The 15,881-nt window shown below is 44.6% G+C and overlaps 1 protein-coding gene across 1 annotated transcript in view; it reads left to right on the top strand.

Moving 5' to 3' along the window:
* The first annotated feature begins 10,666 nt into the window (after nt 1-10,666).
* LOC134098146 (runt-related transcription factor 2-like) overlaps nt 10,667-15,881 on the top strand; it is a 42,165-nt gene continuing 36,950 nt past the window's right edge. Inside the window, exon 1 of the mRNA XM_062551118.1 lies at nt 10,667-11,011. Coding sequence (XP_062407102.1) covers nt 10,846-11,011 — 166 coding nt within the window. The 5' untranslated portion in view covers nt 10,667-10,845. The remainder of the gene's footprint in view (nt 11,012-15,881) is intronic.

The raw sequence follows: 15,881 nt of genomic DNA, 5'->3' as shown, positions 1-15,881 counted from the left end.
GGAAATACGACTATCAAGTCCAAATGGAACGCAGCATGCGACCTGAACCACATGCTGTCCAGGAGTCAGCGACAGAGCGACAACAGTATGAAGCACCGGAGAACATCCCCCCCAAACACCACACACATACCACACACACCCCATGCACATACACCACACACACATACCCACACACACACACCACACACATACCCACACACATACCCACACACACACACACACATTTTCAGCAGGCCGTCATCTCAATGACTTCTGAATTATTCTCTGGTTGGAATACAAGGCTAGAAATACCAAAACAGTGACTCTGTGTGGTGAATGAGAAAACAATCTGGATTCTAAGCATTGATGCTATCATAATATATCACTTAAATGAATCACATAAAAGGGACATTCCTTACATTCTACATGTGTCTGCTGAGAAAAAGTGGACCACGGGACCTGAATTTACCCCCGTTTTTATTTTTAGGTGAACCTGCTTAATTATGCATGCTTAAATGAAATGATTTACTTTTCTAAGCTGGATAGTCTACAAGAGAAATGTCAACATAAGGATCTTAAAGATGTGGAAAATATTAAATATTTTCCAAAATCAAGTCCAAACTGGAACTCCCATTATATAAATGTATAAAAAATCAACGTCTGAAAAGTTTCTATCTTGCGTAAACCATTTGAGTCGGGAGCAGTCCTTGATGTATAAAACACACTTTAAAGAAGAGAGTATATTAATCTCACACTTTTCCAAAACTTGTCAACTCACTGTCAACATATCTTTAAATAATTTATCAAATCTCCCCCTCATATCTTTTACATCGAAAATAACTTTTCCACTCTTTATTAAACATTCCCTGCTCCTGTGGAATTCATTTTGAGTGGTCAATCGCAACATTTTATACATACATTTAGGAAAATATTGATACAAGTATGAATATATTGAAATTCAGGATGAGTCTGTCAGGAGGAGTCGCCCCTGGCTGTGATCCTCTGCCCAGCCAAACGAGTGGAGACAGATCAGATATTAACTGGCCGGCCTCCACCGGGCCCAGCTGGAGTGGATGTCATACTGACCGCTGTATCACGACCCCCCACCTGTGCGTGACAGAATCCCTCGCAGCGCGCGGCGGCCTGGATTGTGTCGTGTCGGTCGGACCACCAGAAACGGGCATGGCCTAGAGCTGGCAGTGATGCCGACTCCGGTGCCGACTCCCTTTGGTGTATGCCCATTAAAATCCTCTCACTCCCTGGTCCCCATCTCAGTATAGCAACATATATATATATTTTTTTTCGGAGCAGAGTAAATATTTGAGTATTACATACTGAAAACTACAGCTCCTGGGATCAGGCCAAAAGCACCATCGTCAGTATAAAAATACGAGAAATAAAAGTGGCGAGGCTGAAAGAGGAGCATTCACGACGAGCGAGGCGCCGGCTTCATTGTAGATTTTAAATCAGCATATCTCCTCTGGATAATCCAACATAAACAGGTGCCGTTTCCTTAGCACTCGTGGACTGCAAGGCCACGGACCCGATACATGTCAGAGGCTTCACTAATCTGGGAAATCAAATCCAGAAACATATTCAAACATTATCGGAACAGGCGAAAATACAGACAAGAGCTTCTCCACTCCTGCGTTTGTGACTGCGTGGACTTTGAGGTGCATTAGCCGTTTATTTTGTCGAATCGGCCTCTCTATTAGATCTGTCTTGCTTAATTAGTCTTTAGACCACGGAGTTGAAAGTTGGTCATAGCTGTAGGAAAAAATGCAACTTCGAAAAAAGAAAAAATATCCCAATGGCATCTTAAACAAACAACAAATCATTTGTCACCCACGGGTGTCCAGATACTTTGGCGGGGTGCGACTATCGGTTGCACAACTCTGTTGGGCGGGTGATAAATCAACAAGTCCCCACTAGCCTCCCCCCACCCCCCCCCCCCCCTCCTCCTCCTCCTCCTCCTCCCAGGGTGCAGTTTTCTGGTTGGGGTTGGGGGGGGGCGGGGGCGGGGGGGCAGTCGGCCACCGAAAGCATCTCCGGGTGAAGCCAAACAGCCGCGAGGGCTGCCAGACTGCTGAAAGGTTGCAGATCTCGCGACTGGGAGCTCGGTCAGTCTGGAAATAGTGCCCTGCTCTTTTGCATGCTCTCCATCTCTCTCTCTCTCTCTCCTTCTTACACACACACACACACACACACACACACACACTCACTCACACACATATACACACACAACCACACAGAGAGTGTGCGTTCACACATCCACACAACTTCTCTCGCTCTCTCTCTGTCACACACGCGCGCGCGCGCGCACACACACACACACACACACACACACACACACAGTGTACACACACTCGGACAGAACTTCACATGAACACACACACATACACACTGTACACACACTTACGCACACACACACACACACACACACACACACACACACACACACACACACACACACACACACACACACACACACACATGCGCTGCCAAGCCAGTCAATGGTCTGGGTCAGCGCTGGGTCCTGACAAGTGTAAACAGATATGCCCCAACACAAACTTCACAAATCTACTGTGTGTGCAGCATGGAGCCTGAAAATACCCAGAAGGCGCAGCTGTGCGGAAACAATGAAATGCACATTTGGACACCCACACACTAAAAAAAAAAGAATAGAAATGGTCAGTGAGCGAGGTTAAATAAAGAGCCATTGCTTTACAGCGACGGCAAAAATCAACATTTTACAGATGAGTTTATTTGAAAATATGCCATCGCCGCTCTACTGACTTGCGCTGCCGAATTCTGTGGGTGTAAATTACTGCAGACCCTTTTTTTTTGTCTTTTTTGGCACAGTGATTAAAGCACAATTTCATGAAACAACAAAGAGAACGAGCAAGCAAACATCAAGAGGCAGGCCATGACTAAACACATAGCAGGCGACCTCTTCGGAGCAGAGATGAAGGCTATTTTGAAGCAGGAGTTTTTTTTATAACTGCTGCTGATGAAGAGCTTCTCCTGTAATTGCGCCGTCTGAGCATCCCTGGCATTCGAAAGGTGTCAAAGCTTGCAGGTGAGTCAGCTGCTAATGTTATGGTGCAGATTTTCCTCTTTTATTTATTTATTTCTTTTCAACTTTTATAAGAAAATGTTCAAAGCATATTATCTCAGAGTGGGATTCAGAACCCTCTTGAAAGGTGAGGGCCTTGATTATGACCCATTAAACTGTTCGTCAGATTCATCCGAATTCCAAACTCAAGTTCCTTTGATGCTCATCCAGTGTGTGCCCTCCAGAAACTACACAACATACGGTATATTGTTTGTGCACAATCCTGGTCTGTATGGGAAACAATAAAACTATGTGCTGTACCTGCCCACCAATAATGAGGTGAATCTGATTGACTACTGAGCTCAAATGTCAGCACAACTTTTGCCAAGATGGAGGACAGTGACATTATATTCTTTTACAAGAAAATGTAAAAAGCATATTGCACTGTGGGCCTATGTTTCTCCATAGGCCACTAAGCCTAAGCAGCCTTATAGACCCCTTATACTGTATACAGTATATTCTTAATTGACAGTGTGTTTATCCATTTGTGAAAGTTAAGATATTAAGTATTTTGTATATTTAGTATTTTAGGATATCTCGTCAGAATGAATAACTTGAATGAGCTGAAGATGTAAACAAACTTCAACAGGTTATATTTCTCTCTTCTCGGTTTGAATTCATGACTGGAAATAATCTATGAATCCCTGGATTATAACTCCTCAGAATACACAGAACGAGAGGAAATTTACAAATTTGCCTTGGAAGGTCTGCGCTCCTATTTCTGGAAAGTTCCACATAAAAAAAACTGAAATGGGAGCTATAGTGAGGATGAGGCCCTCTCACACATACGTGCCTCATGCCATGGCTGAAGGCCATGGGCGTCCCTTGTTGGTCTCGTCGCCGCGTGTGGAGACGCCGTTCACCTGCCCTGGCCCGGTATAGGCTATTGGGGGTGTTTTTTGTGGACGCCTGTCGCTGGCAGCCGCCCGTGGTGATGCCACCCCTCAGCCAGACCCCGCTGAGCAAACAGCACGGAAGTGCAAATATTAGGCCACACCATAAATCCTGAAAGAAAATGACAAACCAAAATACCTGCGAGCAGAGAGGTCAGCTTTGTTCTGCAGCGAGACGCCGGCCAAAAAAGCCGTCTCTCCTTTTGGGATGTCATCGTGTCTTTATATAGCCGTTGTGTGTTTGCTGTTTACTTGCACAAACAAGAAAGCCAACATGCGTCAAATCTAGGCTGAGATGAAGAACTAGATGGGAAGATACTGCTTCACTACAACACACACACATACAGTACACACACTCACACACACACACTGACACACTTAAAAAAAAAAGCACACACTCACACACACTGCTATATCATAACTGAACTGATAGATTTATGGTCCTCTACCGTAATGACAAAATGCATTCCAAAGAAAGGCAGTCCATTCCTAATATTTGATTAGTTGATGATTGATGAAATTGTGCATACCTCAAACATTTAATCACTGGTAATCAACATCATGAGATATTTTTTTGTCATTTTGAGCCACTACTGAAAGAGGCCACTTGTATCAGGCATCGATATTTAAACAGATATGCCATTTTATTCAATACAGTATTGCGTATTAAGACATTTCATACATTTCTTTCTCTAAAGCGAAATTGGCGAACTGTTTTTATTGGTCTGTATATCTCATTTTAGTTTATAATTATAGTTTCCAGTTGTATAGTTTTATGGTTATGTTATTTGGCAGATGTTTTTGTCCAAATTTAGCGACATCCAAATAACAACAATACAATAGTTACATTTAACAGTAAACAATTTAAAAGTTGGTAATATTAAGGAGAATAGCAATAATAAGTAACAATGTCAATTCAATCAACAGTGTCTAATATACAGTACAAACCATAGCACATAAGAAACGCTTAACGGTTAAACGGTTATATCATGTTGGTGTATCACATTCAGTAGACATGAGTCATTCAGGCTGGCAAACATTTGAAGGACCAACCTTTCCAAGGAACTGACTTGTATGCAAATTGACCTTTTTGTCGGCAAGCATTTTTAATCAAGCATGTTAAGTGTCTTGTCTTTCTTTGGCACACCTAAACCTTCTCGACCCACAGCAGTGTGAATGTGACATATAATTAGTCCTTGGCTACAATTTCCTAATAATAAATTGTACACCTTCTTGTTAAGTAACCACACCTAATAATTCCAGACACATCTGAATTAAGCTGGGACAAAACTGTCAAACAATCTGATTAAACTCAGTGGTGAAATAGAGGACTGCAGCGATTGTCTTCTCACAAAAGCGGGAGATCGGTCCAGAATATACAAAATCCATACCCTCATCCATCATTCTAAAGTTACCACTCCAGCTCCTTGACAAAAAAGCTCTCTTTTTCACGACGTTATTAAAAAAAATAGGGCTGTTTTGATCCTCCTTCACATTATGGTATCATTGTGTTACTCGAGAGTGAAAGAGGAGTCGACCGTCCCCCTTGTAAAATCATGTGACGGTGCCAGTGAGCTGTCATACTAGCCCGGTCAAGGAGAAGGAGAGAGAGAGAGAGGCTCCGACAAACCCCTTGAACACAGAGCCCCTTTTGTCTGTCGGCATTGTTAGCGAGACTTTGTCGAGTTCAGTTTTATTGCGACTTGCTTGTTTTCTGAGTTATGTGCTCGTGCGTGACGTCCAGTCTGTAGTGCTTTAGTTTTGGGAGAATCACACTAATGGGGTCCATAATAGGGAGATTGTCTGTGAGGTCATCTACTGGATCTTTGCTTTCATATCCCACCACTGTGACTACAACCGATATTAGGCTGCGCTATCGGCCGATGCTAACAGAATTTGGCCGGTGCTGTTTTCGAAAAAAAAAATCTTTAAAAAAGCAGTCATGTGGCTATTATGCATCATGTGATTGTACAGTACAGACTCTGTGACTCATAACCAGCAGCTGACCATAACAAGCGGTTCGTCATGACCACTGCTGGCGCAACGACAACATAGTCAATAATGGCGATGTCTCTTACAAGCTGATAAGAGACTTATATAACATATCAATCATCAAAGCTAGACTCAAACCTTTATTTGTAACAGAATATTAACAACTAGAGTTTGACTTTGTTGACCACAATCAAGAAGATCTAGGCAACAAGACCAAAGACAAGGCCACCTGGAAGTGGAGCAGCGCAAATTGACGAATAATTGTAACATGAGCAAAACAGAAGAGAAATAGGCTACATATGAAGAAATATTTCATAAGCAGGACAGCTAAAGCACAGGATTGCACACCAAGCATACAGTATGTGTGGATATATATACATGGAGAGGACAAACCCCCCTCACACACGCTAAACCCACTAATTAACCCTAGGGTTTGGGGGGGGGGGATTGAGTGTGTGTGTGTGTGTGTGTGTGTGTGAGGGGTGGGGGGTATTTGGAAACCATCGCTGAAGCCCCCTTGGGCTTTGGTGTTTTGAGCTGCAGTGTAGGTAGAGAACGATGTTTGCTCTGGACCGAGTCCTTGATTAAAAACGAAGAGGAAGACGAAAATCACTTGAGTTTGCAGCGGTCAGCCACCAAACCAAAATATCTTCCCTAACAAAATAATGTCATTGCATTACGACTACACTTGCCCATTTCTCTGAGATCTGATTTAATCTTGCTGCTAAGTTATTTTTAATGTGTGTTGAACTTGTAAGCGTGCCATTCGATATTAAACATTTCCCCCCTCGAACTACTCAAAGGCCGATTTTATTTTCCTTCAAAGCTGCAACTCCAAAAACAGCCGAGGAGACACCACAAGAAAGCCCTCTTGGGTCATTGGAAGATGTAGACTCACTATTTGACGACCAGAGAAAAATATCTACTTTCACTCAAATTATACCCTTCAAGACCATACCAAATAATTCATTGTAGATATAAACATCCTTTTGGTAATATTACCTCATGTATTAAATTTCCCCACCTTCAGTGGGTCAGTGATTTGATGGAGGTGAACTCTATGTGATTTCTTTGACTGAAGAAATTCTTACCAAACATGGTTGCCGTCTTGTTGGAGACCAATTGCGTGTTTGCACAAGCATCAAAGCTGTGGAGCACAAGCAGGACAAATAATAGTATGTGGTCTATGATGTTGCCTAGAGTTTTGAGTGCAATCCGTTGACACTGCGTGATTTAGATCCTCATTCTTAACAAAAAGACAATACACAGATACACATTTAAAGCAACCAAATATACTAGTTCCAAGCTCATCACGCCAACAAAAACCTTCCTTCCCCAGATTATTCAGTAATCCTCAACATTAGCTTGTAGACTCAGTGAACCGGTTCTGCCGTTCTCTCCCAGTGTCAGCACGCACTGTAACTAGACCCTAAACGTTGAACTTCCAGCGTGCTCCATGGCTCCAGGCTGACAAGCGCTAGCGCTAATTAGCAATTTACAGCAGTTTAGATGGTCAATAAATCTAGGGCCCGGGGCCGTTTGAAATGTCCAGTATTTATAGACTGACATCAGCACCACATAAACGGTGTTATGGGGACTCAAGCTTTCTGGGGCTGGAGAGGCATGCTCTCACTACGGACAAATATTTACCAAGTGCCCGGCCAAAGCAAATGTTGTACTTGACAAAAATGGCGAACGTGTGTGTCCGTGCATGCGTGCGTGCGTCTGTGTGTGTGCGTGTGTGTGTGTGTGTGTGTGTGCGCGTGTGTGTTTGAGGGGTGGAGGGTGGAGGTGTGTAGGGTACTGAAGGGCTATGGAAAGGCACTGGTGTGGAGATAGAGAGAATCTCAGATCTGTATGTTTGAGCACCTCCTGATCACCATGTCCTAACGTTGCTCTATACAGTGGCACTGTTGTAGCCCCCAGAATGTCATAAATTCTGTTTTCATGCTCCGATGGCTCATGTTTTTCCCAGATGCTCATTAAAAAACAGAGCATTGCATGAAAACACACACACACACTCACACACACATACATATACACAAAGAAACACACACAGGATCCAGAATTGAACTCAAAAATCATCAAGGTGTATGGGCATGTGTGTGTGTGTGTGTGTGTGTGTGTGTTGTAGTGTGGTGTGGTGTGGTGTGTGTGTGTGTGTGTGTGTGTGTGTGTGTGTGTGTGTGTGTGTGTGTGTGTGTGCGTGCAATGTGATGTGATGTGGCAGTCCTGCACTATAATCATGTTCGGGCCCTGAGGATAAAATGCGATTTGTGTTCAGGGTTAATTACAACCATGATTTATATACTGCGGACAGATTTTCATTAAATGGAAAATGAGGCTCATTTCGTGTCAACTAGTGTGTTATTACATGAAAACAAAGGGTGAAATTGAAAGCATGTCTGAAACAATGGAGTTATAGTATTTTCAGTAAAGATTTAAAAAGGTCCTCTGGTTTTCTCACCAAAGATTTGTAGATGTTTCTTTAAGCCAGTTGCCAGTATAAATAATAGGTACAGACTAATTGAACTTGAAATTAAGCATCGCCAACTAGACTCAAAAAAAGGACTTATATTAGGCCACACTGGAATAAAATTCCAAGAGTGCCAGACTTGAGATTACGTCTCTTGTTGCCTGCATACTTTATCTGTTCAAACAAAACCTGTGATCTTAAAGCTACACAAGTCCCTGCCAAGTAGACGTTTCTTTGGTGAAAACGTGATGAGTCATAGAGGGAATGATAGCGGCTCGTCAAAAAGAGAACTCATGAAAGAGAGAGACGGGGGTTGGGGGGTAGATAGTAATTTGACAGATTTGAAGCAAATAGAGAACCTTCAAGAAATCGTGACAGAGGTTGATAGAGAGAGAGAGAGAAAGAGAGAGTGAGGGAGGGAGACAAAACAAGAGGTGGAGTAATAGATGGATGGATGGAGCAAGGGGGTGGGGTGGGAGGACAGGTAGGCGAGATTTACAGCCACTTACAGGAATCGCCCCCGCCTGTCGCCACGGTGAGAGCCAATTAGAGAGGAGAGTTGCCGAGTCATCCGGGGGAGCGATCTGACTGACACACACAGAAACACACTCACACCAGTGCGGGCGTCAGCTTCCTCCCTCCCTCACTCGCTCATACACACACACACACACACACACACACACACACACACTCTCAGTCTCACAGTCGCACTGTCGCACATGGGACTGCCCCAACTGTGTATGAACATGTGTGTGTGTGTGTGTGTGTGTGAGAGAGAGAAAGAGTGTGTGTGTGTGTGTGTGTGTGCAAGTGTGCTGTAAGTCTTCTGCTTAATGAATAAATGTAAAAAGAGAGAAAGAGAGAAGAGAGACTAACAGCTCATGTTTTAAAACCTCCACTGTCACAAACCAACACTAACAGGAGTGCTCTATCGGATGATGACCTGAAAAAGATAAACAGAGCAAGAGAGAGACAGAGAGAGAGCGCGAGAGAGAGAGACAGAGAGGAGAGAGAGAAGAGTTCTAAAGAGAGAACGCAGCAGTGAGAAGGGAAAAGGGGAGGAGGGGGACAGAAACAGAAGGAAGAAAGAGAGAACGAAAGAAAGGGAAAATAATATAATAGTGTGCTGCTGCTCTCCATATGCTGAACGTGGCTAAGGCTGGTTAACACTCCATCAACCCCCACCACCACCACCACCACCACCACCACCACCAGCGTCCCTACACTCCACCCTCCACCCCTCTCTCCTCTCTAGTCTCTCAGAGGCATGGTGACTCAGGGGAGTTAAGTGGCTCCATCATCTGGCCCCTCCCCTAAGTGCCAGGAAGCACAGGCGAACCACGCGGCTCCACATGGAGGAAAACAGTGGGAGGGAGAGAAGGAGGAAGCCTGTCAAAGTAGGAGAGAGAGAGAGAGAGAAGGAGGGATACTGTCAGAGTGTGAGAGTGAGAGAGAGAGAGAGAGTGAGAGAGAGAAGGAGGGATACTGTCAGAGTGTGAGAGAGGGAGAGAGAGAGAGAGAGAAGGAGGGAGAAGACTGTCAGAGTGAGAGAGAGAGTGAGTCAGAGAGAGAGAGGGAGAGAGAGAGGGAAAGGGAGACAGAGAAAAGAATCCTCACAGTGCGATCTGGTCCACTCAAAAACTTTTTTTTCTTTCTCTTTTTTTCTGAACGTTTCTGTTTTTTCCCCCCCACTTCTTCCCTGCGATCTGGTGACATCACAAGCCTGTGACCCTGCCTCTCTTCTGATGACGAGCCGTGGAGGCGAGGGAAACGGAGATTTTTAAAAGCTGCTGCCTATCGGGACTCTGTGCTGTGCTGTGCTGTGTGTGTGTGTGTATGTGTGTGTGTGCATGTGTGTGTGTGTCTGTGTTTTCGTGCGCTCACCTCCACAGAGCAACCACAGACCAACGCCAAGGGCCACAGCTCTGGGTGCCTTCTTCGTCTTCGCCTGCCTGCCTGCCTGCCCTGACTGACAGACTGACTTGCCCCGACTGCCTGGCACACCAACGGTTAATTCTCGGAGGTCACACTGTGAGACTTAAAGAGCAGCGGCAACCAGTAAGCGGCGCGGGCTTCGACCACACTCACCAGCACCTCAGTGGGTTCAGCTCCCACCATCCATCCATTCATCCATCCATCCATCCATCCATCCATCCATCTATTCATCCCTCCATCCGTCCAGTCCAGCTGAGAAGACATTGCTTCTTTTTTTCTTCTTCATTTTTTCCAGCACTTTTTTTCTGTTTAAAAAAAAAGAGAGAAAACAAACCGAAAAAAAAAAGAAAAAAAACCCACAGACCTGGTCATTACTTTGCGGTCATGCACAAATAGTTGATACGAACAACGCATTTCTTGTGGATGCTTTTTGCCTCTTCCGCGCTTCCCCTGGTATGGTCCGCGCGCCACCACGGCTAGGACTCGTCCACGGTCACCGCCGAGACCGCACAGGAAGCGAAAAGTCGCACGCGTTCCACGACCAGCGACCAAAAGTGGCGACCATGGCATCCAACAGTCTTTTCAGCTCGGTGACACCATGTCAACAGAACTTCTTCTGGGGTAAGTGTCCTGCAGAGGCCAAGACTATAGGGGGGAGGCGGGGGGGGGAGATGGTTCTCTCTGATGATCTGTGGGTTTGGGCCCCGTTAGGTCACTAATGGTCACTCTGTCGAGGTTGTGGCATTTTTTTTTAAATCCCCAGCTGCCTTTAAGTGTGGAGTACAACAGAAATGAGGGGTAACTGAGGCAATCTATTTGGGTTGTTTTCTTTTTTACTTTCCTCAATTTTTGCTCTCTCTCTCTTTCTCTCTCTCTCTCTCTCGCTCTCACTGTTTCTCTCGCTCGCTCTCTGTCTCCGGAAACACTTGTGTTTACCTCGTGCTTGTGTTTGCAAACATCCCCGCCGTGGAGCGCATGTTTAGACAAGTCTCAGCTAGATTTGTGGGGTCACGACAGCGACTTATCAGGCAGAAAGACACTGAGCTGGATAAGTGCTGATAGCAACCACAATCTCAAATGGAGAAGTGGACATTATAAACTCCTGATAACAGAATCAAACAGGGGACTGTGTGATGGTCACTATTAATAGGACTAAGGTTGGGAAGAGGTTTCTGGTCAGATTGTTGTGAAAGAGGGTAGTTTATAAGACTTTGCTGCCAAACTGGATATCAAACTAGTTAAGTGATGACAAGAAGACAAGGATAACAAACTGATGCAGCTACAATTGAAGTACAAATGTATTTTGATACAGAGAGAGGTGTCAGAAGAAAAAATATACTTCAGGGAAATTGGAAATGCATATGGTAGTTGAGACTGATGTGTCATTTTTGTCTGGTTGTCAGCTGAAGGCTTTTCATTGACATTGTAAGTAGAGAAGTCTTATTCCTGTCAGTCATCATAGATGAATTAGAGAGAATGATTAGAATCACTACACTATTAGCAACTGACATTTATTTCTTACAGTATTTTCCTTTGTAATAGGAAAGATGGGTGAGAAGATAGAGATGCAGAAAGATGGATAATTCAGTAGTTTTTTACACAATGAGAGTTTGACACAATACTTATTTATAATTCATACAACTCATAAAATACATTTTATGCAAACAGCACATCTCTTTATGCAAGTCAATTTAGTTTAAGAACTGCTGTAAACATCACTGGTGGAAGCCGAATGACAATCAGCTGAAATGATTCCACCTGACTTCCAGGCTTACGGCTAGACACAAGGACCGTGTGTGTGTGTGTGTGTGTGCGTAGACATTTGAAAATTGGATTTAAATAAGTCGACGCGTCCGCTGTCCAAACACAGCTGTGCTTCCTCCCCCCTCAAAACTGGCCCGGCGGTTTTCGGTGCTCGGGAGACCTCGACGAGCGAGAGAGAAGCACTTCCAGCAATCAGCGCTCCCCTTATTACCAAGTTAACCTCTGGCCTCCCCTCGTCTGCCTCTCTGGGCCCTGGGAGAGGACCACGGCCCAGACCACCTCCACCCCCACCCCCCTCGCCTGCGCCCATCTCCCCCAGAAAAAGAGCACGCTCCCTGGGTACAAGATGTGAGTGCGAATGGGGCGGTGGAGGGGGGTGGAGATGGAAGAGGAGAACTGTAAGCAGATGTGTTCAGACCCAAGGGCTTTGACCTGGGCTAATCAGCGGTGAGGCCTGGACTAACACCCTGGCTTCCCGTGCCGACGTCTGACGTTGCTTGTAGGTGTACAAGGGGCAACACGAGAGTTATTTGCTAATGCTTTGTGTCAGTGAAGAAGCAGGGGGGAGGAAGAGGAGGAGGAGGAGGAGGAGGAGTAGGAGGAGGAAGGGGGTTGTGTCAGTAGCTGCCGAGTGATGTAGGAGTTCTACAGGGTTGTAGTCCGAAAGGAGACATTCTAATGGACTGATTTAAAGCGCCTTTTGGGAACTATGACTACCGTGCTGTAATTGCAGTGCTGTGCTGGTCAACATGGCTAGTTTGCGTTGCCGTACTGATGGTCAAAACGTTTCTTTTTGGAAAATCAAAGAAGTTGGAGTTCAAGAGTTTACTTAACGTCATTATTGAACTGCTGCTCTCTCACACATTGATGAAAATATTTCTCACATCACTCTTTTATTATGCAAATGACAATGTGAGAAATTTGGAATCAAGTTCTCCATATATTTATATGCTCACATGCACACACACTCGCATTAAATTTCATTCAGGCTTTTCGGCGAGAAAGGATTTGGATTTAATTACCCCAAAAACATTTTTTTATTGGCATGTGGGAGTAGACTAATTCTGAACATGTGTGGCATTCACACACACACACACACACACACACACACACACACACACTCCCTATTCCTGCAGGGCACACTTTGGTGTGAACGGTATTGGCAATTAAGCAATAGTAGTAATTATCATTTGGTAGAATTGAGAAGGAGGGACAATAAAATATGTGGGTCACAATGAAAAGCAAAACGATTAAGGCAAGTTAGATCATGTGAGAAATCATCGAGACGGCGCTGAAACCTTTTTTTTTTTCTTTTTAATTCCAAAGCATTTTATGGGAAACCCAAGCCATGTTTTCTGTGGATCGGGCAGCTTCTATTGCAGAAGTCTACTCCTCCGCTTCAAGAACGTTTAACTTTCTGAGGGTGTCTTTAAACCCAGTGCTCTCTTCTCTCCGACACAAGGGAGGAAAAGCTAGGACACCCCTCTATCATCAATAAATGTTCTGGCCAAAGAGCACAGTGGAAAATGTATCAAGGCCTCAGTCGCTGCTCCTACTTTGCATTGATAGATCTAAAACCTATACAGTACATTTTCAGTCTCGTGCAGATGTGCTGTGCTGTGCTTCGAAATCAAATCCATTTTCTGTTCTGACAAGCTCACACTTGAATGCAGATTGTTAGATTTTGTAAAAAAAAAAAAAGAAAAGAAAGAAAAGAAAAAGAAATATGCATACAAATGTTTTTACATTACATACACATAACATTTTAATGTTGAATTAGACCGCCATACATACATTGCTGCAAAGCCAATGGTGCCCTAACAATTGAATCAGAGATCACACAGTGTGTGTAGAGTTAGGCCCGTGTGTGTGGCGCTTTGCTTGTGGCAGTAAATATTTTGAGGTTGTAAAGAATGCCAGGATTGTTCTGAGCACCCCAACTCGGCTCGTCAGTGGCACAGCGCTGATGGGTCTCACAGAGGGTAATGGGGACTGGAGACTCAAGCAACATTTAACTCTTGTCGTCGTGACATTTGCGGTAGCGGACTTAGCACCCCTGGGACAAAATGCTAAAAAAAAAAAGAGGCCTCAGAGGTGAGACGCGTGTTTGTAAAAATGCAGGATCGTTTTGCAGCGGCGAAAAAACGTGAATTGTGAACATTCCTCCGAGGAGATCTTTGGCTCTCGTCCTTGTGGCTTTCTCAATGCCAGAGTTCCAATTAAGGCATTACGGTAATAGCTCCAAGGGCACCTATTAAACTCCTATTTTCTTTCCTTTGCTGTATCATTATTTAAGGCTTTGTATGGGCTGCTATACATGGCCTCATAATCAGGCAATATATCTACCAATGCCTGTAATCTGTGTAATACAGCTACCAATGCCTGTAATCTCACTGGAATGCTTCTCTATAACACGCGTTGTGAAATTAGAAATACATTTACTCAGGTACCTATTCTGGGCTGAGACATAGCCTACACCTTAAATTAAAGTTTTTGCAATTAGCTAAACGGTTTAAATAAATAAATAAAATAAATAAATGGATGTTTTCAGAGACATCACGGAATTGTTGTAAAAAATTGACTGAGCCACCCAGAGAGAAGCGTGGAAATGTTTTGCAGGGCAGAGATGAATTATGCCACAATAATTAGGACGGCCGGTGGCTGGGGCTGAGAAAGCCTTTTAGACAATGTGGAGCTATTATCCACTTTGGGAGCTTATAATGTGCTTATTCAATTACAGTGCCTCGCACAGCACCAATTAAGATATCAGTGTGGAGTTTTGACAGGAAACACATCCTTGTTTTTACACATTAGCCCAAGCTGCACCCAACACGGAAGCATATCATTTCAAATGTCATCCCATGGCATAATTTGTGCTTGTGTAAAACATCAGCACTTGTAGGGGGTTGAGGAGCCTACAGCAACACGTCTGCTCTGCTAACTTGGTTACAAAGTAAACACACTCAAAAAACGAGACAATGAGTGTTTAGACACCAGCGACTAACATTCAAAACGTAAGGTATCGAAAAGTCTGTGTTGTTGAACTTGGCATTTCTTTAATCGTTTTGCATTTCTTTAATCATTTCGCTTGTGTTGACACCGCACCTGAGTCATGTAGGTGTTGTTCAGCGTTGGATTCAGTCACAGGTATTCGGCATATGGTTTCAGGTAGAGAACGATCCAGCATGCGGCAGTCCTTTGATCTCGGAGAGAGGCCAAGCCCCAAACATCTAGCGTGACAAACGCAAACTGGCAATTTGATTAATGCACTTAGTCATGGAGCAGAGGCACATGAAACTCTGCCTGTGTCAGTGGCCGGATGCACTAAAACGCCTGGGCCAATCAGAATTGAGAAACGACAGCGGCAACAGCAGAAGGAGCAGCTCGCACAGGTGTGTGAGGGAAGACGTTCGGCGTTCGGCGATGATACACCACGGCAATGCTCGAGCGGAACGCTCAGATTACCCTGCCCACGCATCCTCGAGCCGAAAAACGTTACGGGGTGGGGGCGTGGGCGAGTTCTCACCTGAGGCGGATACCTGGCAGGCCCAGGGAGAGGAGTCACTCACGCCGCTCAGGGTCCATGGGTCGCCCACGCAGGTCGCCGTTTTTTCTTCGAAACTCGATCGTCTCGGTGACAAGGCACGGGGAGCAGATTAAGACTAGAAAGAAAAGGAGGGTAGCGGAGGAGTCAAACAAAAAAGAAAAGGCGGGGGAGGGAGGGAGG

The sequence above is a fragment of the Sardina pilchardus genome, chromosome 12, assembly GCF_963854185.1.
Source record: "Sardina pilchardus chromosome 12, fSarPil1.1, whole genome shotgun sequence".
NCBI classification, from domain to species: Eukaryota; Metazoa; Chordata; class Actinopteri; order Clupeiformes; family Clupeidae; genus Sardina; species Sardina pilchardus.
This window is presented reverse-complemented; position numbering and strand designations above follow the sequence as displayed.